Here is a 27571-nt window from a genome sequence, read left to right as displayed (position 1 = left end):
ATCTAACATCAAAGCAAAATTCAAGTCGCCCGATTTTTTTTATCCACACTCCACCAGTTACCCGCTATCAGCCTGTTGACACTTGACTGGAATATACGATGACATAATTTAAGCTCCGCCTACTTCAGACTACCAAGAAGTGCGAAGGTGACACTTGTTTTGTAAACTGACTGTTGATAAACAAAGCAGTAGAGATTTATATTACAGGTACATTAGCTTACACATGCTTTTTTTGACCTTTAGAAAGTATCTTACCTTGACTGGCTCGAATAATTTCCTTAAATCCACTTAATTTTACTCATATTTTTCAAAACCAATTAAGACTTTAGAAGCATAATTTTAATCACTGACACTTTCTGAGATTAAAATAAGGTAACTGAAATTTACCCAAATTTTTGATGCATCAAATTTAGAAATTGGGTTAAACATGTTTGACAACTGTTTCTTTTGATGTGAGCCGACACCAGCAGATCAAAGAAGACAGTATTCGAGTGATGTCATAGTGATGTCACTGCTATTGACATGTATTTAATTCACATACCTGTTATTTAAAGTGACTGTGACTTTGAGTGCATTAGCACTGGGAGCTTGATTTATTTACTGCTGATATGGAATTAACATTTTTAATTAATTGTATTCATATTTAAAGGGTTTTCTTGGTTTGGACAATAATTGCAAGAGTGAAAAAAAACTTTGTTTTGCAGTTTAATCACATTACCGGGTTCACAAGGTTTACAAAGATAAGAAAACAGAATCACTGACATTTTCAGTGAATTTATTTACTTTAAATTAATAGACTTAAACAAAGACTGGAAATAATAAAATTAGTAACGTTATATTATTATGTATTAAGCATATTTAGTTCCTTTTTCAACTTGCATGACTCATTACTCACTGGCTGGGACTCATTGTTTCAAAATATGTGAGTCCCATGGACTCGTATCTTTAGATTTCAAAATGAATCACTGAAAGCTTTGACGTCGACGTCATTTATAGTATAGGCGACATTTGTCTAGTTTATATAGTTCTATTAGAAAGTTGATTTTTTATGTTTCGACAAGAAAGGCTAACATGTGATAAAAAGAATATTACATTTGTGACTTTCCACATTGAATTTATTAAACTCGTTGAATAAAATTGATAAAATGCTCGGCAGAGCCTCGCATTTTATCATTTTATTCAACTCGTTTAATAAATTCAATAGGAAAAGACACTCATGTAATATCCTCTATATATGACTCTAAATCTGTAAATATTTAACTTCATACACCTTTTAGACGCTTAAACAACAGCTGTCACTAATGGTGACAAATGCTTCCGCAGCAGGTTGACCTTTGGCCTGGTAACCTTGACCTCTGACCTGGTGACCCCAAAGTAAGTAGGGGTCGTGTACTCAATAAGTACTATCAGCATGCTAAGTTTGAAGGTCCTGGGTGCAGTGGTTCGCAAGTAAAGTGCCTTTATGCAAAAAGTTAATGTTGTGACGAACGAACTAACAAACGGACAGTTGAAAACTAATATGCCTCCATTGGGAGCTTAAAAAATATTATTTCACATATACACAGAACTAATAAGGAAACTGAACAAAAATGGATATTTTGACTAATAGGCCATTTCATATAAATGCTGAAACCAAACTGAAAAGTAAAATGTAAACACAACCAAAACATTCATTGAAATGTTAAAGTGAAGAAATATGTCCGCAAATTGGCTGGTATAGAGTGGGCAGACCAATGCTCGGCGCATACCAACGCTCGGCGTATATCACGTTTCTCTGGGAATTTCTTAATATATATTTAAAATATCAGCTCTTGTGAGTCCCTTCTCGTTTGTTTACATCACGCGTAATTTTATCCAAGTGCGGTTCATTTCCGGTATGGTCACGTGGTCACAGTAAAACAGACGATGCAAGGCTAAAAGGCGTTCAGTTTTGTGTTCTACTCTCATTAAAACAGATTTTCTGGTAAAACATGTATTTAAAAAGTAGATTGCAGGCGGAATTATGGAGAAAAAAGCATTTTTCTTTTTAATTATTTTATTTTTTTATACTTAAATAAACTATAAACCTTTATCATGGCATTTTATACGGACCAATTGTACTGCACTTTTCTGTAGCTTATGCTGTTCAAGTAATTGATATACTATGTGGACTAACGACACTTTTGAAAAGATTTCCAAAAATAATGGAAATAAATCATCAAATATCATAAGTTATTGATTTCTTGAAGTTAGACTCACAGAATTGTGATAAATTATCTTCAAATGAATTCCTTTAGATAATTGTTGTATAAAATGTGTTTATTCAATTTATATATGCAGAATAGAGAGCGGGGTAATTTACGTACATGTTTATGTACTTAAAATAATCGGTTAATCAATACAACCTATGTCTTGTGTTAGATATTTCTTATACTTCACTTTAATGCATAAATAGTTCAAAATTACAACCTGCAGATTAATATGCCGTACGCCGAGCGTTGGTATACTTCCGCATGAACCGCACAGTTTTACTGGTACTATTTTTAGCTCCCGTCTATTACGTCACGGTGTGACTAGAAATATGTAAACAATATGGTTGAATACTCACAGAGTGTTCTACAAACTGACGATAAAAAAGTACGGTAAGTTAATGTAAAATCAGTTTTTAGATTTAAAATATGTAGTTTTTACGCCGAGCATTGGTCTGCCCACTCTACATATTTTCACTTTGAAATTCAGATCTAAATTTGGCATATACATGAAAGCTCCAGCCAATGTCAAAAAGGAAAATATATAGAATTGGTTTGTAGTCTATTTCCTTGCTGTGTACATGTGAAAACACTTTTTTACAAGCTCTCTTTAACCCTTAGCCTGCTGCAGGCGAATTTAACAGCCTTTGCAAACAGCTTGGAACCAGATCAGACGCCGATTAAATCGGCGTCTGATCAGGTTCCAAGCTGTTTGCTACTCCGACAATATTTCTTCCAATTTTGGAGCAAATAGAATGAACTTTATTATTTAAGCAGACGACATTTCCAGCAGACGACAATTTATCTAGCATGCTAAAGGTTAAAGGCCCGAGTGGAATGTGAATGCAATTCACGAGCTTGTTTTTCATACGAATGGCTGTACATATAAGAAGAACAATAAAGAAATAACATAGAACATTCATGTCTTAATGATGAAAGGCAATTTTATTTTGTTTGTTTGTTTTGGGTTTAACGCCGTTGTTCAACAGTATTTCAGTTATGTAACGGCGGTCAGTTAACCTAACCAGTGTTCCTGGATTCTGTACCAGTACAAACCTGTTCTCCGCAAGTAACTGCCAACTTCCCCACATGAATCAGAGGTGGAGGACTAATGATTTCAGACACAATGTCGTTTATCAAATAGTCACGGAGAACACACGCCCCGCCCGAGGATCGAACCCGCGACCAGGTGATCCGTAGACCGACGCTCTACCTACTGAGCTAAGCGGGCGGGTCGACAGGCAATTTTAAGATGCATTATCATGATCATGTATAAACAAGTTAACAAATATGTTAAGAGAAAATAGATATCAAACAATACGAAAGAACTGAAAACAAATTAAGGATTAAAGCCAACCATGTAGATTGAAATGGAACATATTCTTTCATCTAGAAGAGTCAATGTTGCACACATTCTATTTAAACAATCGTTAAGATTTCAATGATCACAAAGCCTTGAAAGGTTATTACTGAGCTTTTTTTGTCGGACCAGCACTCTTTCTATCTAGAATAATTATCAGTTTCAACTTTTTGTTACCATTTTTCCAAAATGAGGTTATTATAGTAAGTTTTACCAGAACTTCCTTCATTTAAAATATTGTAGCTCTGACAAATTCTCCAACTGGTCTTGCTGAAGGTATTTAAGCAGAGTTTGAAGGCCTGTTTGATTTAAGCAAGAGTTTGAAGACCAGTCTTACAAAGCAGAATGTGACATTGGTCAATTTCAAGATTATAATCAGAACCAGCCAATCAAAAACTAGAGTTCTGAGACTACTGGTAGTGACTTTTACTTAGTCTACAAAAGTCAGTTCTATTGGCTATGAGCCTCTACATCATTATTTTTTATATTTATTAGAACAGTCAGTTCAAAACCACCACTCTATATTCTATTTCATTAAAGATTTTTGGCCTGAACCTTGTAAACAACATACAAAACAATAACAACAGCAAGATGAGCAACAATACAGCAAAAAGTGGTGACTTGAATGTGACAAAAAAATTAACAGAAAAGGGAACAAAATGAAGCATGCAGGAAAAGTTTAAAACTCTGTGAAACTCCGCCAGCCCATTCAGACTCTATTTGTAAAACAAGGTAACTGATTTGAAAGGCAATTATCACGTAAACATGGCATATTCTAAATTTCTAAGAATGCTGATTGGAAAAACCTATAAATTCTGCTCCAGTTACATGATATTTGCCTTCATCTGCTACAAGCTTACGCCTTAAAGCAAATTAAGAGAAAATTTTTGTTTAATGTTTACATTGCTTGTTTTTCTAGGACTAAGGCAGTGGACTTGAAATAACAATACACATTTGAACAGTGCCATGAGAAAGCCAACATATTTTGGTTTTCTCAAGGTGCGGCTCAATTGCCGATAGACAACATGTTCTCTTGGTTCTGCAAGAATGGTAAGAAAATACAAGTGACTCTGTAAGCCTCATAATAAATGACTAAAGAATGTTCTGAATGTCATTAGCAGTCCACTAACTTAACCTTTACCCTGCTAAATTTCTATAATGGACTGGTCCATCATCCAATTTTGGCAGTACCACTATTTATTCAAAGGGGTATTTACTGAAAATTTAATGACTGAATAGCGAACAGAGCAGAACATGATCAGCCTGCACGGATGTGCAAGCTGATCTTGCAATGTGCAAGCTGATCTTGGTCTACATTGCTGCAAAGGCAGAATCACTTGCCACCAACAGGCTAAAGAAAAGTAGTAAGAAACAACATGCAAAAGTAACAAGTAAATGAGGAAAAATAACAGACATCAATATGTTAATTCCTGAAGCTTTATCTGGTAATATCAGAACTTAAGCCGTCTTAGTATTCATTTATATCAGGCCCATGTTCATAAAACTTGTTAAATCTTAAGACATTTATTTGACAAACTTTACACAGGAATTTCAATGGTTTCAATACATTTTCTATTTTAACCCTTACCATGCTGGACACGACCGATTCTGCCTTTGCGGCCAGTGTAGATCATGATCAGCCTGCACATCCGTCCAATCTGATCATGGTCTGTACTGTTCGCTATTCAGTCAGTATCTTTTTGGTAAGCCCCCCTTTTAAACAGTTAATGGTACAGTAGAAACTGGAAGATGGACAAGTTCATTATAAATTTAGCAGGGTACGGGTTAAGAATCTGTGGATAATATATACATATTCCATCTTATTGTTACAGGTCATATGACAAATTCCCACTTTAGATGGTGGAGAAAGATCTTATGTGCCCTTTTGTGCCATTGTTTCCAGGACATGGTGCACCTGCGAAGAATCATCAACCTTTCCACATCCCAGCTGGTTGGCTTCCTCGCCAGAAATACTACATCCTAAGCTAGGTTTCAAACCTAAAGAATTAACCCTTATCCTGCTAAATTTCTATAATGAACTTGTCCATCTTTCAACTTAGTTTATACAGAATTTATTTTAGGTCGAATGTGAAGGAAGTTCTACAACTTATATATATCACTCTCGACACCTCATTCCTAATGGAATCCATCGCCACGAGGGTATGAGAGAAGAGGCCAGTTTCCCTTTTAATGCTGAGCGCCAAGCAAGGGAGCTACTGGTACCATTTTTCATGTCTTTGGTATGACGCGGCCGGGGATCGAACCCATGACCTCCCGCACTCGAAGCGGACGCTCTACCACTAGGCTATCAACTTGGATTTGGACAGTACCACCAACTGTTAAAAGGGGTGTTTACCAAAAAAGATACTGACTAAATTTTTAACAGTGCAGATCTTGATCAGACTGCAAGAATGTGCAGGTTGATCAAGATCCACATTGTTCACAAATGCAGAGTCAATCGTGTCCAGCATGGTAAGGGCTAAGTGATTCAAAGTCATTGACTTTAACCACTGGACCAATGATGCCCATAATAATGAAATCATAACAAGAGGACCATGATGGTCCTGAATCGCTCACCTATCTCCACATGACCCAGTGTTCAACTGAGTATGACATCGTTATTTCTATTATTTGACATAGTGACCTAGTTTTTGAGCACATGTGACCTAGATATCATCAAGATAAAAAATTCTGACCAATTTTCATGAAGATCCATTGAAAAATATGGCCTCTAGAGAGGTCACAAGGTTTTTCTATTGTTTGACCTAATGACCTAGTTTTTGAAGGCACATGACCCACTTTTAAACTTGACCTAGATATCATCAAGGTGAACATTCTCACCAAATTCATGAAGATCTCGTGAAAAATATGGCCTCTAGAGAGGTCACAAGGTTTTTCTATTTTTCGACCTACTGACCTAGTTTTTGACCGCACATGACCCAGTTACGAACCTGACCTAGATATCATCAAGCTGAACATTCTCACCAATTTTCATGAAGATCCATTGAGAAATATGGCCTCTAGAGAGGTCACAAGGTTTTTTCTATTTTTAGACCTACTGACCTAGTTTTTGACCCCACGTGACCCAGTTTCAAATCTGACCAATATTCATGAAGATCTCATGAAAAATATGGCCTCTAGAGAGGTCACAAGGTTTTTCTATTTTTAGATCTACTGACCTAGTTTTTAACCCCATGTGACCCAGTTTCGAACCTGACCTAGATATCTTCAAGGTAAACATTCTGACCAATTTTCATGAAGATCCATTGAAAAATATCGCCTCTAGAGAGGTCACAAGGTTTTCCTATTTTTAGACCTACTGACCTAGTTTTTGACCGCACATGACCCAGTTTCGAACTTGACCTAGATATCATCAAGGTGAACATTCTGACCAATTTTCATGAAGATCCATTGAGAAATATGGCCACTAGAGAGGTCACAAGGTTTTTCTATTTTTAGATCTACTGACCTAGTTTTTGACCCCACATGACCCGGTTTCGAACTTGACCTAGATTTCATCAAGGTGAACATTCTGACCAATATTCATGAAGATCTCATGAAAAATATGGTCTCTAGAGAGGTCACAAGGTTTTTCTATTTTTAGATCTACTGACCTAGTTTTTAACCCCACGTGACCCAGTTCGAACTTGACCTAGATATCATCAAGATGAACATTCTGACCAATTTTCATGAAGATGCATTGAGAAATATGGCCTGTAGAGAGGTCACAAGGTTTTTCTATTTTTAGACCTACTGACCTAGTTTTTGACCCCACGTGACCCAGTTTCGAACTTGACCTAGATATCATCAAGGTGAACATTCTGACCAATTTTCATGAAGATCTTGTGAAATATATGGCCTCTAGAGAGGTCACAAGGTTTTTCTATTTTTAGACCTACTGACCTAGTTTTTGATGGCACGTGACCCAGTTTCGAACTTAATGTGACCTCTAGAGTGGTCACAAGCAAAAGTTTACGGACGCATGGATGGACGACGGACACCGCGCGATCACAAAAGCTCACCTTGTCACTTTGTGACAGGTGAGCTAAAAACTGGCAAACTTAATGTCATTGTGAATATTCTGTTGCACATTTTTTAAGACCAATATTTCACCACATGACAATGACCCGAGTTTCTACAGTTTAATCATTTAACTATTTAAATAAATTTTTGTATTATATGAAGATTACTAAATAAAAATTACTATGTCCAAGAAAAAACTGCGCCGTTACTCAGCCCACTTCTATAATGTTCTACCTATCTGTCTGTACATTCTGACTTAAAGCCTACCCATTTACCTTGGCTCGAGATAAAATAAGCAGATCTGATGTTACGCAACAGTCAAAACTTAAAAAAAAAAAAGAATTTTCCACCAAAACTTTTTGAGCTGTCACTTTAAAAACACAGATTAATGTTAATTAAATCCTTTTCTTAATTATTTGTAAAAAATGGGTACAGTATTTTAAACTAAATTTAAAATTTCTTAACTTTATGCAAGTTTCAGCCCCCACCCCACCCCCTTTCAAATGTAATGTTTTTTCAATTGTAATGTTTTAGATCACAGTCTAACTCAGACTTCTATCAACAGAAATTGTTGGAATGTTCTTTTTAATGTGACGGCTCTCAATTCAGCTTTACTACAGTGCACATAACTACAAGCAATATCAATGATCAAGCATTAAAGTCTTTTCTTGTGGCATAATGCTTTTCCTTCTTTCATTCATCTTTAGAGGCATTTTTTCATAGTACATTTCCAGTTCTCCCCTGATTTCAACTTCTTCCCTTTTTCCAGCTACACACCATATGTTTTCTTCTTTATCACATATTTTCCCCTTTCTCTTATTATACTTTCGCTTTTTATTACTCATTTTCCCTTTTTATTTGTTTGTTTGTTTTGGGTTTAACGCTGTTTTTCAACAGTATATCAGGTATGTAACTGCTGACAGTTAACCTAACCAGTGTTTCTGGATTCTGTACCTGTACAAACCTGTTCTCCACAAGTCACTGCCAACTTTCCCACATGATTTAGAGGCAGAGGACAAATGATTTCAGACACAACATTTTTTTATCGAATTGTAAGGAAGAACATATGCCTTACCATGGAATCAAACTCACAACCCTGCGCTCCACAGATCTGTGCTCTCCCTGCTGTCAGCTAAAGTAGGCCCTTTTTAATCCTAACCATCCTTCTCTTTTCCTCATATTTTTCCAAGCTTCATTTATTTTTCACTTTTCCTTAATTATCATATTTTCCTATTTTATCATCCCTTTCCCTCTTCACCCTCCTCTTTCCCCCTTATATTTTTCTAAGTTTCGTCATTCTTTCATCTTTTCCCTCTTTCACTTAACTTTACAAATATTTATTCCTGTTAAAACTTACAGGAATTTTCATGCCCTTTCAGAAGCTTATATATTTTCATAGATTTTGATACATCAATTTTCAATACTGCCATCTGCATCAACAAATTTGACTTTAATACTTGATATCAGAATATCTATGTGGTCCATTGTCCAAATTTTAAGTTCATGACATTTACAAGAGTAATCGAAGGACTGCAATGCTCGACTACTCAAAAGCCTTGCCGCTAAAAAATGTTGAAATGAGCCATGCCATGAGAAAACAAACATAGTGGATTTAGGACCAGCATGGATCCAGACCAGCCTGCACATCCGCACAGTCTGGTCAGGATCCATGCTGTTCACTAACAGTTTCTCTTAACGCAATAGGCTTTGAAAGCAAACAAAACTGATCCTGACCAGACTGCGCGTTGTGCAGGCTGGTCTGGATCCATGCTGGTAGCAAAAGCACTATGTTGATTTTCTAATGGTGCGGCTCATTAATAATTATAACATAAACAAGTAATAAGGGGCAACAATGTTTAGTCATAGAACTCTTCCCTCATTTGCTAAGCAAGAAAACCAATTTCAACAAAAATAGAGTTACGAAACCTGTGCAATACATGTCAGATCATCGCAGTTAAAGAATGTGTTAAGTTTCAGCTCGTTCTTACGTTGTGCTTACTGAGACACACCCTTACATACAAAAACTTAAAGCTACTCGCCCGCAGTTCGAGGGGAAATTTTTTCAAAATGTTTATGTCCGACAGCTTTGGCTTAGAACGTACTATATGGCAGTGAAAATAGGAAAATTTGTAAAGTATTAGATATAATCGTTGGTAAAAAAAGCAGGGGGGAAAAAATTCATCGTTTCAAAAACGTTGCAACACTTTACTTCCTTCTGCACAAGATATTACATTATTTTTTAGGAGATCTTGCGAAAATCATACTATGTAGGTTAGTTTGTACCACTGGCCATTTTCACATTATCCTAGTTATTGATTTTTGAGAAAAACAAAAATTCGCCTAAAATGTGTGAACGAGTCACTTAAACCAAATCTGGAGACTGACATTGCAGCAAATGAATGGGTGAGTGCAACAGTTCTTCCTTATTAAATAGTAGAGCTAAAAATATCAGGTGTAAGAAAACTCTGAAATCTGTAGACAATTTTGAGACTGGCTGTATAATATTTTACCCAGTTATCACTATAAAAATCGGTCAGACGTTCTTTTATTTTATTATTATCCAAACTCTAGGGGAACCACGTAGATATTCTGCTTGCTTTGCCGTGTTGTTGTTTAGCTAAAAGCTTACGTGAAATAAGAGTTGTTATTAGGTGAATGCACACCAATATCCGCATCTCCATACCCGTTAACTCCCGGCGAAACCCCTGCCTTGATTAGTTGTGCCTCTCCCTCCACCCTTTCACGTTGTTTCTTTGACATTCTTCCAAATTTTACTGCTGCAATTGAAATTTTACAAATTCTTTAACAACTAGTGCCATACCTGTGACCCTTTTTTTCCAAGTATGAAAAGCAGCTGAACAGGAACAAATAAAGTTAACTAATTGTTGTTGTGTAATGAAGTCCTCTTAAGCCCCAAAAAAACAAGTGGGCTTCCCAACAAGCGGGCTTCCTGGGCTCGACAAATTCTTTCAAAGCAACTTATCCTGCCAAGAATTTTCTCTCTTCCTGCTACAATTTGTACTCAGCCTGCTAGTCACTATGGCAAAACAATTTATTTTATTTTGTTATGTTTAACATCGCACTGACACAATTATAGGTCATATGGCCACTTTCCAGCTTTGATGGTGGATGAAAATCCCAGGTGCCCCTCCATATTGCCATTATTTCATCACGAGCGGGCACCTTGGGAAGAACTACCGACCTTCCATAAGCCAGATGGATGGCTTGAATTGGCTTCATTAAATGCCCAGAGTGAGACTTAAACCCACATCGATGAGGGGGAAGTAATTTGAAGCTAGTGAGCAATCTTAACCACTTATTCATGGAATAGAATTTTCTGAAAAACAAATTTTTACAGACAGTATCTATGCAAAATCTGTTAAATGTGGTATATACTGAATCTTGTTCTTGACTACTGAGTGTCTAGCTACTTCTATATGGAACTGTGACCGAGCAGATTTTACAGTTGTGAATAACAAATCGACTTCAATTTCAGATCGTTTCCCTATCCGACTTCTGCAGGGCTCCATTTTATTTCAATTAATTATTTTTTGGTCAAAAATCACACTTGTCTTGCACAACAAATACATGTACTACAGCGTGTTCAGCTCACCTGGAGCAGACCTCTACTCGTATTTACTATTTATGAGGAATAAGTGGCTTTGTCGAGCAGCGGTCTTCAATGCAGAATGGTTATGGTTGCCAACTTAGAATCGATCATCTTTCTGGGATCACTGGTATGAAAAACTCTTTTTATCAGGCAGGTATAATCTAAATGACTTACAGGTCAGCGGCTCTACTCGAGTGAAATAATTGCTAAAAAGGCATCCTCTTCTGCGAAAGCAGTCAAGTCACCACACAACAACCTAAATCGAGTTCAAAAAGCAAAACTAACTCACCATCTCTGGACATGCCGAGAGTGATGCATTTTTGAAGCCTACAAAACTGACATCGGTTTCTGTTCACACGGTCGATGACACACTGTTTGTTTCTGGGACACTGATAGTTAACAGGACCCGACTGACTCCGACGAAAAAAGCCTTTACAACCTTCACATGTGATAACACCATAATGTACGCCCGAAGACTTGTCGCCACATATTTTGCACGGAATTACTTCAATCTGAGCTGAAAAACGAAAAGTTCCTTCAAAGCAAGTGGACTTGTATTATATTTCAATGAAACTTCAAGTTTTTGGTTTTTTTTAGTTTTTAGCATTGTACTATGCTCATTGTAAAAATATTTCGTATGACCTTAGTGGAAACTACAAGATGCTTTTGTCAAAAAGCGCATGTCTCCTCCAATGCAGTCATATATGCAAGAAGTCAATAGGGGACAAGAGCGAAAGTCAAAGAGACACTGATGGTTGGCTGCAATAGGGATCACCTACTTGGCATGTCCAATCAGCTTAGTACGTTTCAACATTCTTGGCCTAGTGGTTCTCAAGTTACGAACTGGATACAGTTTTCCATGTTCAGGCCCCTATGACCTTGACCTTTGATCAAGTGACCCCAAAATCATTAGGGGCCATTTACTCTACATGTCCAGTGGTTCTCAAGTTATTGATTGGAAAGTTTTCTATGTTCAGCCCCCTGTGACCTTGACCTTTGATGGAATGACCCCTAAAAACAATAGTGATTATCTACTCTGTAATTCCTATTTCCCTAAGTTTCCCTATGAAGTTTGAAGATTCTAGGTCAAATGGTTATCAAGTTATAAACCGGAAATGGATTTCCATTTTCTACCCGCTGTGGGATTTCCATTTTCTACCCGCTGTGACCTAATACCTTTTAAAACAGATTGAGTGACACCAAAATCAATAGGGGCCATCTACTCTGCATGTCCAATCATCCTATGAAGTTTCAACATTCTGGGTCAAGTGTTCTCAAGTTCAGGCCTGTGATTCTGTCAAGAAGCAAAACCCTGAAAATCTACATTCTAAAGCCTGAAAAGTGTTTTTTTTTTTTCATAGAGTTATTGGATAATTCTGGCTGCCATAAGTCTGAAATCAGGACCAGTACTGAAAAATCCCAGGCATGCAAGTTACTGACCGGAAATGGTTTTCCATGTTCAGGCCCCTGTGACCTTGACCTTTAAGAGAGTGACCCTAAAATTGATAGGGGTTATCTACTCTGCATGATAAATCATCCTATGAAGTTTCAACATTCTGAGTCAAGTGGTTCTCAAGTTACTGACCAAAAATGTTTTCCATGTTCAGGCCCCTGTGACTTTGACCCTTAAGAGTGACCCCAAAATCGATAGGGGTCATCTCCTCTGCGTGACCAATCATCCTATGAAGTTTGAACATTCTGGGTCAAGAGGATCTCAAGTTACTGACTGGAAATGGTTTTCCTTGATCAGGCCCCTGTGACCTTGTTGGTTGACCTTTGATGGAGTGACCCCAAAAGTATATAAGCCCTGACATCCTATGTAGTTTGAAGATTCTAGGTCAAATGGTTCTCCTGTTATTGATCGGAAATGAAGTGTGACGTATGAAGGACGGACAGGGCAAAAACAATATGTCTGAGACATAACTAGCAGGTACTTGAAAATACAGCTCTCTGATTGGTCAGTCAGAACTCCTGATGTCATCATAAAAGTATGAATATAGTTACAATACTTACTTTTGGGCTGAAATGTCGACGAGGAGACTGCAGCTGAAATATAACGTCAAAATTCTGTCAATTAATTTTTAAGGGATTTTTAGAGTATCGTGGTTAAACATGTGGAGAAAGTTTGTAAAGATGTGGACAAAATTTAATAACGGTAAAAACAAACATGTGGAAAATATAATATGCCCTGATCTTTCAGTCTAATTAAAACATTGAAAATGCAGCTCTCTGATCACATGTTCACTGTTCAGTTAGAACTCCTGATGTCAAGATAAAAATAAAATAGTGTGTGTGTGTGCGTGTTTGGGTTTAACGTCTTTCTCAACAATTTTTCAGTCATATAAACGACGGTGTCTATATACCTGTAGCAGTGAGCACAATGCCCAACTTTATAGTGCTGCCTCACTAGAATATCACGTCGTAGACAGTGTCACACGTGACATGATCCCCCACCCAGTCACATTATACTGACACCAGGCTGACCAGTCCTAGCACTATCCCCTTAATGCTGAGCACCAAGCGAGGAAGCTGCTAGACCATTTTTTTTTTACGTCTGTGGTCTAACGCGGCTGGGGATCGAACCCATGACCTCCCGCACTCGAAGCGGACGCTCCACCCCTAGGCTACCGAGGCAGTTAATAAAATCATGAATACAATAATTACAATACTTACTTTTTGTTGGCTGAAAAGTTGACGAGGAGATCTCGGCTACAGCTGAAATATAACATCAAAATTTTGTCAATTAATTTATTTTTAAAGGATTTTTATAGTAGTCTATCGTGGTTGAAAAAATTTGTGAAGATGTGGACAAAATTTAATAACGGTAAAAACAAGTATGCGGAATATATAATAAAATATTGTCCTAAATATTAAACTAGATGCCCAAGGCCAACATGTCAAGCCCGCCAGCTGACAAAAGGACTAGGAGTTGCACAGGACATGCACCCTGTCTCATTGAGGCAAACATTTATGCCAAATAAAAAAGGATTGCAAAAAGTTACAATGTAAGTTATTTATAGTAACAACAAAGTGAAGTGAATCTTAAAACAAGAGCTGTCACTTATGGTGACAAATGCCCCAGCAGCACCTTGACCTTTGACCTGGTTACCCCAAAGCCAGTAGGGGTCGTGTACCCAATAAGTACTATCAGCACGTGAAGTTTGAAGGTCCTGGGTGCAGTGGTTCGCGAATAAAGTGCCTTCATGCAAAAAGTTAACGTGACGAACGAACAGACAGTTGAAAACTAATATGCCTCCCTTCGGGGGCATAAAAATCTAAGTCCACACAAAAAGCCTTCCCTGAGGAAAAAAACTGCTCAATTTTGCAGTCTTTGTGCAGTTGAACAGCAGTTTTTCAAAAAAAACTGCCTTCTTTGCCAGTTCTTAAAACTGTTTCCAGCATGAAATGACTAGTAAAAAGCAGTTTTTTTTCCAAATGGGTTACCGGTAGTGATTGGTAAAAATACACCTCAAAATTGGATGTAACATGCATATTGTACTACAGAAAAGTGGTCTTGATTTTTCCCTACGACCACCCTAACAGAACAAGCCTTCTCCGGTGAATAGAAAGTTAATAGAAAAGAAATGAAAAAAATATCCCATTTCACTTTTGACATGCCTTGTGTATATTATAGACAATTAAAAAGCACTGTAGCTGATACCATGCTATTCACATAATTCTGCTGTGCTCAGCATGGTCCAGAATTAAAACTAGACTATACAACCATTTTGTCATTGTATAGGTCCAGTAACGAGTTCGCATCAGCTAGAATAACTGGACAAACCAGTCTTTCAGTCACGATATTTCACACCGATTTGAAAAACACTACAATAATGAAAACCGGAAAATCCGTATATATGTACCATAGTGAAAGTCATTAATTACAACCATGCTCTTCAATCGGAGGAGTGAGAGTTCGAGACATGCTTTATCATGTTTATTTTGTGGCAGCAATAAAACCAATATAGAGTGGTGGAACCTAGTATGCTCGCGGTATTTTGTACATATATTATCTTTTTAAGAAGCAAGAAAAGATTATTATTTCGATTTACCTATGCAAAAACATAAAGATATCCTCCTTTTATCGAAACATATTGTTGATGTGCGTCATCACATGACTTAGTCGTCTTGCGAGCTATCGACACGGCATACGTGAAAAGGTGAAATTTCGCCCTGAAGGGAACCTATGCTGGCGGTATGATATATCTATCAAACTAAGAGCAAAACAAAATTTCAGCAGGCTAAAAATGAACAAACAAGCATATGCGAGTATAATATTTGGAATATTATTCATTTCTTATGTGAAGAACATAAGAAATGAGGATAAAATTTAGTATGTGTCTTTTTGTGTATATTTCCCTTACAGAAATGGAGTCACTATTAGAACAAAGCTTAAAAACGTATAATAATGTAATATAAAACAAAAAGTTCAAGTATTAATGATTCAAACAACGACAGTGATAAACTCACTAATGTTTCTAACACTTCTTTGGTGTGTAGGATAATTATTCCTCCCTACTTCTCAGAAAAAGCCATTTGGACTTCGACAAAATACTATGATCAACATCGATCTTTTCATGGTTCGACAGGCACTCGAAGTGTAGCCAGGCGTCACATTCATCGCATCTTGCTCATAAATGTATCTTATATCTGAATTCAATACATGATTTCTAAAAGACTAACTTTAGCTGGGTAATTTTGACGTATTTGTCTCAGGTTTGTGCGACGAAAACAGATTGCTTAAAATGTATCGGCTGCTGTATACGTCACGTGAGCGGCACGCGCGGCTATCGCAACGTTTGTTGTAAAGGCATTTCACAACTGGTCGGTGTTGAACTTAGTATGATGAAATATTTTTATCTGTGCTTCTGCAGAGAGCGTATTTCTCGAAATATCGCGAGCATAGGAATACCGCGAGCATAGGTTCCACCACTCTAGATCTACAGAAACCTTACGTGGTTCCTATATTTTTGGTTCATCTTTTCTTTTGAGAGAGAGATCTAGAGAAATAAAAGGGATGAAAAACTTTCTCAAGAAATGTGGTCTTGTGCTCATCTATGCATTTTGAGTTACTCTTAACACAAATCATTACTTTGTGGGCGGCCCTCAATCATTACAAAATGGACTCGTCCTATAAATTGAAGGATTATGGTGCATTCCACAATTTCCACGTAGAAAGGCCATGTATAAAATACATGTAAAACCTTTAAAATTGTCTCGGATCGTCACAAAAACAGCCACAACATCATAATCCATCTTCCAAACACGCAAGAAAATGTGGGGTTACAAAATATTAGGAAGAATTGCGAAACGCAGGGAGACGACAAAATTTTGCTGACTGCGTATGAAAATTGGAAAACAGTCCACGTCTGCATTAGAAATTCACGATTAAACCATAAAAGTTGCAAGTAACAACTATTGCACATTGGTATTTCAATTCATTAGATACATGTGCATGACACAATTTCACGATGTAAACACTGAAAGTAGGTTGAACGGACTGTTAAATACCCCGAGCGAAACTGCACATGGCGGTTTAGCGCCATTTTCCTTTCCAAGTCATCATTTCCAACCTGCAAATGTTTAGAAAACATGAAGTAGACCATCACAATATTAATCAAACATGTTTTACCTTTATTGACTGCAGCCATAGAGGTTAGAGAAGCTTCATCCATTTGACCTAATTCAGCCAAAACGACCTAAATATCTACAAATTACAGCTGAACATCCGCTGATTTTTCCATAAATAACACAGCGCGCCTGCAGTAGGTCAATCACATTCAATTATCATCTCATTAGCATAAGAAATTACTCCGCTGAGATAAAATATAATTTTGAAATGAAGTATAATTTCACCAATATTATCGATCATTTGATAAAGTAATAATAAATTAAAGTTTCTGTGCATATTATTATTACATGTCATTGGACATTATGGGAGACTCTTTGGATGAAATTAACGAACCTGTTTTTATCGTAATCATAAAGGGTAAATTGGCTGACCTAGTTCACGTCCTCCTATAGAGGGCGCGTCTATACAGTACATGAGGGTCGGTAAAAAAAGACCAATAGATTTCTAGTGCTATCGGACATTGACACACGTGATATCAATACGTTTACCCTACTTTTTCAACCAATCACATGCAAGACAATTCTTTTTCCAGAAATACAATTTTATGATATCAATGATGTTATTCATAGCTGCGGTCGGTCTGTCCGTAATTAATTTGATAATGCCTTCAAATCGATATTTAAAGTGATATCACAATATTGATTTCTTCCGATAAAGTGATATCACAACGTCGATTTATAAATGTAATGATATTCTAAAATTTTGAATTCCTATGTAGTATACAAGATATCGAACAGATACCATCATATGAAATACAGTGTACCAACCGGAACACTTCATCATGTACACCCGTCGTTCATGAAAAACTGTTGAGAAAGACGTTAAACCCGAACACACACACACACACACACACACACACACACAGACACACGCATAATGTACACAAAGCCCGTTAGTTCAATCTGCAAAAGCCATGGACTAAATTAATATCACTTTTGTGCCGATGACTCACAACTATACTTATCGTTTAAGCCAAAAATATTTCCCACCAACACGAAGCCCTATCTCGAATCGACATATAGTCTCTTGGATGCATCAGAACATGCTATTCAAAGCTCTGACAAAACTGAGCGTCATTTTGTTTCACACAAATCACACAAAAATACCCGAAGATACCTGCGTGAAAGTAGGACCCTCTCAGATTAAACCATCAATTTGTGTGAAGAATCTCGGTGCTAGAATGGATTCAAACATAGTCATGACACAGCATGTTAACACTCTTTGTAGAGCTAGTTATGCGCAACTTCGGCAAATTGGCATTAGGCAGTAAATCACAGCTGATGCTACCAAGTCTCTTGTGAACTCTCTGGTTACATCGAAAGCAGTCTACTGTAACTCGCTGCTGTATAGAATTTCCAAAGACTCACTGCAAAAACTTTAGACTAGCTCCTAGACTATGATAATATTATATCTTTTTACATTTTTATGATTGAATGTAGTGGACTGAGCCAGTCTATATCCTATGTCCAATATCATATAATTTCAACATCAGTCCTGTATGAAAATCTCTAAAATAGACTGGCTTTTGTCTCTATGAAATTGAATTTATCAAAAAAGGGAAAATATAGAAATATAGTTATTATCAGTCTAGTGGCTAGTCTACAAAAACTTCAGTGGGTACAAAACACAGCGGCCCACATCATAACCAAGACTCCAAGATACGAACACATCACGCCGGTCTTGAAGGAGTTGCATTGGCTTCCGGTTCAGCACGGCATTGAGTTCAAAATCTTGACACTTGCAGACAAAGCCATGCACAATGAATCTCCCAAGTACATTGTCGATATGCTGGACATACAAGCCTCGTAGAGACTTAAGGTCGGCAAATGGCCCGGTGTGTTTGGTTGTACCGAGGATAAAGTATGCCGGGTGACTTAAGTTTCAAGCATGCAGCTCCAAAGCTTTGGAATGCCCTCCCAGCAAGCATCAGAGATTCAAGCTCACTGTCCGCATTTAAAAAATCTTTGAAAACGCATCTCTTTCACTCATGTTGTAAAAAATAACAAAATCTGAAATACTGTTGAAAATGGCGTTAAACCAAAAACAAACATGAAAGGTTTGTTTCGTGTTGAGAAAGGGATTGGTCACGTAATGTAATTTAACGTTGAACATAATTTATGGATATTTTGTTTTAATTACTATTCATTTTAATCTATTTCCATGTATGTATGTGTATGCGTGTGTTCTTTATGTTTTTGTGAAGCACTTTTGAGCGTACATATTTTGTATGAAAAGAGTGCTATATAAGTGTGGTATGATAATAATAATAATAAATTGAATAAAGGATATGAAAAAATGAAATAGATTTTTAGAAATCAATTAATCGAAATATTGGTGTCCATAAATCATTTTTTGATATCTCTAATTAATTACACACCCTATAAACGACTGTAGCCCCCTCTTCCTCTTGCGAGTGATCAAAACAATAAACTGACAGCTAAAAGTTAAAAAATAACATTTTAAAGTGACTGATTTGCTTTGAAGGTATGTATATTTACATTTCATTGGAAGCTGAACATGATTTGTTTCTGTATATAATGTGTTAGTCTGATGACAGGTAGAATTATAGCAAAAAACTCGATTGATCACCGATTTTGTCCAGAATTGTAAATTGTCGGCGTCAAAAGTACTTATTTTATTGCTTGAAGAATGACCTACCTGTAAATTTCACTGTTTCATGGATAAAGAAACAATACTAGTTTGGTAAAATTAAATCAAGTCATTGATAAATTCTCCAATTCGTTTATAACCGTCAATGAAAGAAGATTCGGTGTTATTTCCTGATTGTATGCGTGCTTGCTTAAATACTGTACAAGTCCTTGCGAGTTTCGTAAAAAGACTGTATGCCTGTTTGTGAGTGACTTCTTTATAAAATATCGGCGTTTCCTATGCTCCTGTAGTACTTCTTCATAATTATAACCCGCAAACAAAGTTTGAAGGAGGGTGGAATATAGCAGTCAACATGCGGTTTGTCTGTTCGGTCTGTTTGTATGTGTCCTCATATATTTGATTGTGCAATTACTTCAATGCTATTACACCTACCTCTCTCAAATATTACGTACAAACATCGGCAATATGTACTTAATGTCCATCTTATTATTTTCCTTTTTCTTTTTAAAGTAACACTTAAAGGTGAAACATGGTCTGCTTTTTTTGTGTCAGTGCCGTAACTTCTTTATGCATTAAGGGATTTTGAAATAACTTGGCACAAATGTTCACCATCATGAGACCATAATCAGACGATGTATCGCATACAATTTTATATTTTGTAGAATTTCAAACCATTGAAACCAGTATATAATCGCAACTACAATTAATAGGGTGTGAAAATATGAACAGTGAATGGGGTGATTTGGAGTGAAACGGCGCCAGACTGAATCCCCTAATTCTTTGTGGATCGTTTTCTTGACAGCGTCGCAGGGTAAACATCATTATTTTAGTTCTGTCTTTGTATTTGTCATAAACACACGAACTTTAACATGAAACTTGTCTTATTTTACAGAAAATACATTCTGCGAATGAAGTAAGTTCCATTTTGCAAGCAGAAGTGCCATCAGAGGAAAAAATGAGGGTTTAAGGTGAGCTTTTATGCTTTTGTGATCACCCTGTGTCCGTCGTCCGTCGTCCTCGTCCATCGTCAACAATTTGACTCTTAACACTGAGAGGTCACACTATTGGTCCAGTCTTAATGAAACTTGGTCATAATGTTACCATCAATAGAATTTTGGACGAGTTTAATATTGGGTCATCTGGGCTCAAAAACTAGATCACCAGGTCAAATCCGCAAGGACAGATTCCTGACGTATTATCACTATCAAATGTAAATTATTTCTAACCTGAGAAATAGCAGTAAATCTTGACAGGTAGTAATCACGACGGCTGTACTACTCGCGCACGGTATTTGTAACGATAACATGTTTATGTTATTATTGAGGAAGGGGGAATTGGGACAAAATAGTTGTACTACTTTTAATCATGTTGACTGGTTTACCATGAAGTAACTCTGAATTACTAGTAGGACTTAATCGACTTTTCCGGTAATGTTTTCGTTATCCTTTCCTATTTATACGTTTATTCGCAGGATACTTGCGGGTGAAATACAAAAATGTAGTTTTTTTTTTTAAAAATCAGAGGATCATTTTGTTGCAGACGGACAGACAGCCGGGGTTAACCTATAGTCCCCTCCTGTCTCATCTCATATTTATTTTAAAATCGTCAGGTAACCGTGATTTCCGTAGGGAATCAACGGTTAATTTCTTGCATAAAATAGCAGGGACCCTGTTTATACTTTCAGTTTCTAATTCGTATTTTATGATAGTATATGTTGTGACAGGATGGACCTACCGGGGACAATAACTATCAGAACAAATCAACACCCATTACAATATTTACAAATTTATTTACAGAAAATGATTATTTACAATGAATAAATGAAAAGTGAAAACAAAATCTTATTATAAGAAAGAAAGAAAAACATCTGAGCTCAGTAACTCTTTTATGAAGTTCTAACACTGACTGTACGTTGACACAGATGTTTCCGTTAACTTTGAACTTTAATTAGCACAAAAATACAACATATCTTCAAGTAAAGTCCCTTTAAACCGTGAATACGTTGACTCCGTTTTGGCTCCTAATGATGGTAGGTGATTGGATCCCTGAGCTGACTTAAGTGGATCACAAAAATCATCGTCTTTGCGGTTTACGACACAACCATGGGACCAAAGCTCTGCGCTGGGAAAATCACATCTAGGCGAGTGAAGACAAATGAACCTCGGGTATTGTACTTCCGGGTCGTGACAGCATCACCAGGTAAAAGTCGTCTGGTGGAAGAAGCTAAAATATATAACATATGGTAAGCACCATAGCAAAACAAATAAGTAAGGGCATAAAACTGCTCCTTTGGGTACACCATACATTCGTAGGCTCCCATAAATAATACGTGCTACTTATACAAAATATATGTGCTACTAAGTTCATACGCCACGTGATTAAAATACGTCACAGTCACTTATTACTTCCATTATTTCTAAAATTACTAACCAAGTCAAAAGTTAAAGTATGGAAAAGATATGAAAAGCTTATGATGAAAAATTATAGATAAGGAAATGATAAACTGCAGCTATTATTTACAATCACAAATTAATATGATGCAATGCGAAATAAACGTAATACAAAAGCTAGCATGAATATAATATCAATTTGGTGTAAATTCGTCTAATGTCGAAAGTGGTGTGCACTAGTCAATCTAGTCCAATCTATTTGTAGGGTATTGTCCCGCCAAATACTAAATTTCATGGGACTCACGGCTTATGCGTGTACTCTGGCTATTTGCATTTTTACGGGAATCACGATATAGCCGGGAAATCTGACTACTTTGGCGCAGATTGAAATTTACAATTTAAGGCCCGTTATAGTGGTTTTGGGGATAAAAACATAAATTACTGAAGTTTATAAAATACCAGCTTTCTTGTTACTGAACCAAATTTAATAAATTTACATGGAAATTTAAGTTATGAAATACAGAAAAACATGAGAGGTATTTTATGCGTAAAATCTGACATTTACCTCAATAACTCAAAAATTTACAAAAAGATAATGCAATACCTGTATTTACACTACAGATACATGAGGCCCGTATATCAGTTTGTGACATATGTGTGTAAAACCAACACTGAATATTTGCATGTAAACAACGCTGAAACATTCAATTAATTATTTAATTAAGTAGGATAGCGAGTCACAGACACTCCATCCCCACCCCCAATGAATTAGTACAATCATCGCACGAGGGGTTCGACATTAAATGACATTATAAACATGACGACTGCTCAAAAGAGACAATTGTGTATGCATTTTTTTTTAAATTTCATTTACGCCTTTAAAGGACATAAATCGCCTGTTGTACTCGCAAGATGGAATACAGTATCACTCACAAATACCCGTTCAGATCAAATATCAAAATTGGCAAGTCGGCATACAGTTAGTGTTTTTACACAAACTACATAAAAATCAATTTCATTCAGAAACGTAATAAATACGAAACATTTTATTTACATATATTTATGAAATATGCATACATATTACAGAAAGCATCATGGATAATTGGATTACAAATCAATTTGGCGTGATATTCATCAGTTTCGTGACTTGGTCGAGTGAATTTTCATGCAATGAGTGTGATCAGTCAACATTTTGTAATCATTACCTGTCAGTTTCATCTATTATATCACCATATACACATATTTATGTTAGACTTATCGTTAAACTTTAATACACATACAGTGTAAAGCAAAATAATGAATTTGAAGACGATTCTTACCTTTCGCGTGTCTGTTTATTGTTTTGATCACTCGCAAGAGGAAGAGGGGGAATACAGTCGTTTATAGGGTGTGAATTAATGGTTTCAAAAATAATAAATGATATCATGAGATGAAGTTTTGATATCCGTACTTGAATTAATGATATAACAATATTAGTTAATGAATTACTTAAGGACACCGATTTAAATGAGTTTGTGATATCAATAAATGAAATTAGAATATCACATTTATAAAAGAGAGAAAGAAGTAAAGCAATACCCCGTAATATTTGTTTTATGGCCATTAAACTTTGGAAAACTTTTATATTTACATAAAATTTACGCTATTGAGACACTCTGAAACATAGTGAAAATGGCAGTATATATCGTACCATAACACTTTTTTCCAGTAATCGAGAACAATTAAAAAAGCTACAATAATACGGAAAAGGCGGATCAAGTTGGTCAGCTTAAATTGTTGTTTCCTATTTACAAAAATTTCTGTCAGATTTCTTTTAACATGTCAGGCACTTTGCCATTGATAACGTGCGTATCATTTTACAGTACTTTAGGGATAGCAATGGTTTAAAAAGTCTGGGGGGGGGGGGGGGTTATTGTTTTTTTTTTAGCTCACCTGTCACAAAGTGACAAGGTGAGCTTTTGTGATCGCGCGGCGTCCGTCGTCCGTCGTCCGTCCGTCCGTGCGTGCGTGTGTAAACTTTTGCTTGTGACCACTCTAGAGGTCACAATTTTCATGGGATCTCTATGAAAGTTGGTCAGAATGTTCATCTTGATGATATCTAGGTCAAGTTCGAAACTGAGTCACGTGCCTTCAAAAACTAGGTCAGTAGGTCTAAAAATAGAAAAACCTTGTGACCTCTCTATAGGCCATATATTTCACAAGATCTTCATGAAAATTGGTCAGAATGTTCACCTTGATGATATCTAGGTCAAGTTTGAAACTGGGTCACGTGCCATCAAAAACTAGGTCAGTAGGTCTAAAAATAGAAAAACCTTGTGTCCTCTATAGAGGCCATATATTACAAAAGATCTTCATGAAAATTGGTCAGAACGTTTAACTTGATGATATCTAGGTCAAGTTCGAAACTGGGTCACGTGCCATCAAAAACTAGGTCAGTAGGTCTAAAAATAGAAAAACCTTGTGACCTCTCTAGAGGCCGTACTTTTCAATGGATCTTCATAAAAATTGGTCAAAATGTTCACCTTGATGATATCTATGTCAAGTTCGATACTAGGTCACGTGCGGTCAAAAACAAGGTCAGTAGGTCAAATAATAGAAAAACCTTGTGACCTCTCTAGAGGCCATATTTTTCATGGGATCTGTATGAAAGTTGGTCTGAATGTTCAACTTGATGATATCTAGGTCAAGTTCGAAACTGGATCAACTGCGGTCAAAAACTAGGTCAGTAGGTCAAATAATAGAAAAACCGTGTGACCTCTCTAGAGGCCATATTTTTTATTGGATCTGTATGAAAGTTGGTTTGAATGTTCATCTTGATGATATCTAGGTCAAGTTTGAAACTGGGTCAACTGCGGTCTAAAACTAGGTCAGTAGGTCTAAAAATAGAAAAACCTTGTGACCTCTCTAGGCGCCGTACTTTTCAATGGATCTTCATGAAAATTGATCAGAATGTTCAGCTTGATGATATCTAGGTCAGGTTCGAAACTGGGTCACATGCTGTCATAAACTAGGTCAGTAGATCAAATAATAGAAAAACCGTGTGACCTCTCTAGAGGCCATATTTTTGATGGGATCTGTATGAAAGTTGGTCTGAATGTTCATCTTGATGATATCTAGGTCAGGTTCGAAACTGGGTCAACTGCAGTCAAAAACTAGGTCAGTAGGTCTAAAAATAGAAAAACCTTGTGACCTCTCTAGAGGCCATATTTTTCAATGAATCTTCATGAAAATTGGTCAGAATGTTCATCTTGATGATATCTAGGTCAAGTTCGAAACTGGGTCACGTGTAGTCATAAAACTAGGTCAGTAGGTCAAATAATAAAAAAACCTTGTGACCTCTCTAGAGGCCATATTTCTCATGGGATCTGTATGAAAGTTGGTCTTAGTATTCATCTTGATGATATCTAGGTCAAGTTTGAAACTGGGTCAACTGCGGTCAAAAACTAGGTCAGTAGGTCTAAAAATAGAAAAAACCTTTTGACCACTTTAGAGGCCATATTTTTCAATGGATCTTCATGAAAATTTGTCTGAATGTTCACCTTGATGATATCTACATAAAATTTGAAACTGGGTCACGTGTGGTCAAAACTAGGTCAGTAGGTATAAAAAAAGAAAAACCTTGTGACCTTTCTAGAGGCCATACTCTTCATGAGATCTTCATGAAAATTGGTGAGAATGTTCACCTTGATAATATCTATGTCAAGTTCAAAACTGGGTCATGTGCCTTCAAAAACTAGGTCATTAGGTCAAATAAAAGAAAAACCTTGTGACCTCTCTAGAAGCCATATTTTTCAATGGATCTTCATGAAAATTGGGTCATGTGGAGAAGGTGAGCGATTCAGGACCATCATGGTCCTCTTGTTTAGGATTTTTGGAGATACAAATGGGCGTAAATTCCTTTGTGTAGCCATGTTGATTCCTTTGTGTAGCCATGTTGAACATCAACAGATCCCAGATCCATTTCATTACACGAGTATTCAGACAGCACCTTCCTGCAGCAAAGCGCACACTACTGTATAATATTTGTTTTGGATGGCATATTTGGGGGCAGGTTTACTCGCCTACCTTACCTCTACGCCAGCGTGCCATCTGTTAACTTTATAATTATGTTACTTTAGTAATATACATTTGTATATATTATCGTAGTCCAAACTGGAATCTAGGCAGATCCCGAATCTGTCTAGACCAAACTAGAATTCTAGTTTGGCCTAGACCAAACAAGATTTCCAGTTTGGTCTAGACCTATTCCAGATCTGCCTAGACCAAACTAGAATTCTAGCTTGGCTAGACCGATTCTGAAAATGCCTATAGGCCGAACTGGAATATTTGTTATAATCTTAAAAAAATATTTGTAATACAGTCAAACCTGTGTTAAAGACCATCTCGGAACAGAGAAAACCTTGCTCTAAAGACCACATGTTTTGATTCCTTCTTGGTAGTTCTTGTCCCAAAAGGAGACTGTAAATTTTGAATGAATGTTAGAGAAACTATTGGTATTGTAATTATTTTGCATGCTCTCCTCCTCTCCTCCTCAGGGCGTACGTATTAATCATTAATTAGTCTATGAAATATTGTCTGCAAAGTGTAACCGAGTCCCTAATGAACTTAGATAAAAACTGGATTTTAATAAAAACAAAGAAAAATATCAAACAGGGAACGCCACGCACCAAAAGCGCAGCCTCCCAAAACGAACCACAAGCACGCAAACGCGCGCACCACACCCCCCCCCCCCCCCCCCCACACACACACACACTCAAAGCCCACACATCAGGACAAAACGAACAACAAACACACACACACTCAAAGCCAACACATAAGGACAAAACGAACAATAAGCATACACACACGCGCGTACACAAAGTCAACACACAAGGACGAAACGAACAAACAAAGGAACACAGTGGGGCATCGCCTTGGAACGGTCAGTGGCAAAAACACCACTGGGGAGCTTAAACCGGTTTATGGTGCGCACACAACCTCACTCTTACCCCCACCATGTTCCAAAGACATGGGACAGTGTAAATAAAAGTAATCCCCTCCAGGTGAATCTCTAACACACGTAATGGAAACAAAAAGGCATGGCATGTAAAACACAAAAATGCTCGTGTATAAATATATAAAAAGCAAACCTTAAGAACCAAAAACGTATGTACTCAATGCCTTTTCAGAAGACAGAGCAACAAGAGAAACACCCTTAAGGGCCCGACGAAACAGGCCAGAAGACAAATATCAAAACAGTTCAGTCCTGGTAGGATTTAAAAACTGCTCATCATAGAGTTCTCCCCCTCTTCCGTCAGACGCAATCAAAGAGGGAAGCGTAGTGTCCAACTGTAAACGCATGAAACGGAGAAAGGCTCAACATAAAGTCTCTTTCATAACAATATAAAAACAAATCTGCGACAAGGGGTGCACAATTTGTTCCCATGGGAATACCGACAACTTGTCTAAAAACTGCATTCCCAAACCTGATGTAAATGTTGTTCAATAAAAAGGAAAGGGCTTTACAAACTTCGTCACAGGTCCTCATAGTATAATGTTTAATAATATTGCTAGTAAAAAATGCTTTATCAAAATTGCAAGCGATAAATGTAGCATTCTCTCTGGCAAAAGTCTTTTGAATTAGGGCAGTTAATTTGTCATTTATTAAGTTATGTGGTAAAGTGGTATACAAAGTAGAAAAATCGTATGTACTGACTGTAGGTACATTGTAATTATTAA

The 27571-nt window shown here is 36.8% G+C and overlaps 1 protein-coding gene across 2 annotated transcripts in view; it reads right to left on the bottom strand.

The window, feature by feature from the left end:
• Window positions 1–16992, bottom strand: part of LOC123541712 (probable nuclear hormone receptor HR3) — a 28237-nt gene extending 11245 nt beyond the window's left edge. The window contains exons 1-5 of one of the 2 annotated variants that reach the window (XM_045327262.2): window positions 16854–16992; window positions 13895–13936; window positions 13235–13267; window positions 11511–11738; window positions 10241–10388 (exon numbers count right to left, since the gene is read on the bottom strand). In XM_045327262.2, coding sequence (XP_045183197.2) covers window positions 10241–10388; window positions 11511–11738; window positions 13235–13267; window positions 13895–13936; window positions 16854–16896 — 494 coding nt within the window. In that variant the 5' untranslated portion in view covers window positions 16897–16992. The remainder of the gene's footprint in view (window positions 1–10240; window positions 10389–11510; window positions 11739–13234; window positions 13268–13894; window positions 13937–16853) is intronic. The other variant, XM_045327264.2, reaches the window with a different exon arrangement.
• Window positions 16993–27571: the final 10579 nt, after the last annotated feature.

Source organism: Mercenaria mercenaria, chromosome 19 (assembly GCF_021730395.1).
Source record: "Mercenaria mercenaria strain notata chromosome 19, MADL_Memer_1, whole genome shotgun sequence".
Taxonomy (NCBI): domain Eukaryota; kingdom Metazoa; phylum Mollusca; class Bivalvia; order Venerida; family Veneridae; genus Mercenaria; species Mercenaria mercenaria.
The sequence above is the reverse complement of the archived record's forward strand: the minus strand, read 5'-3'. Positions and strand labels throughout refer to the sequence as shown.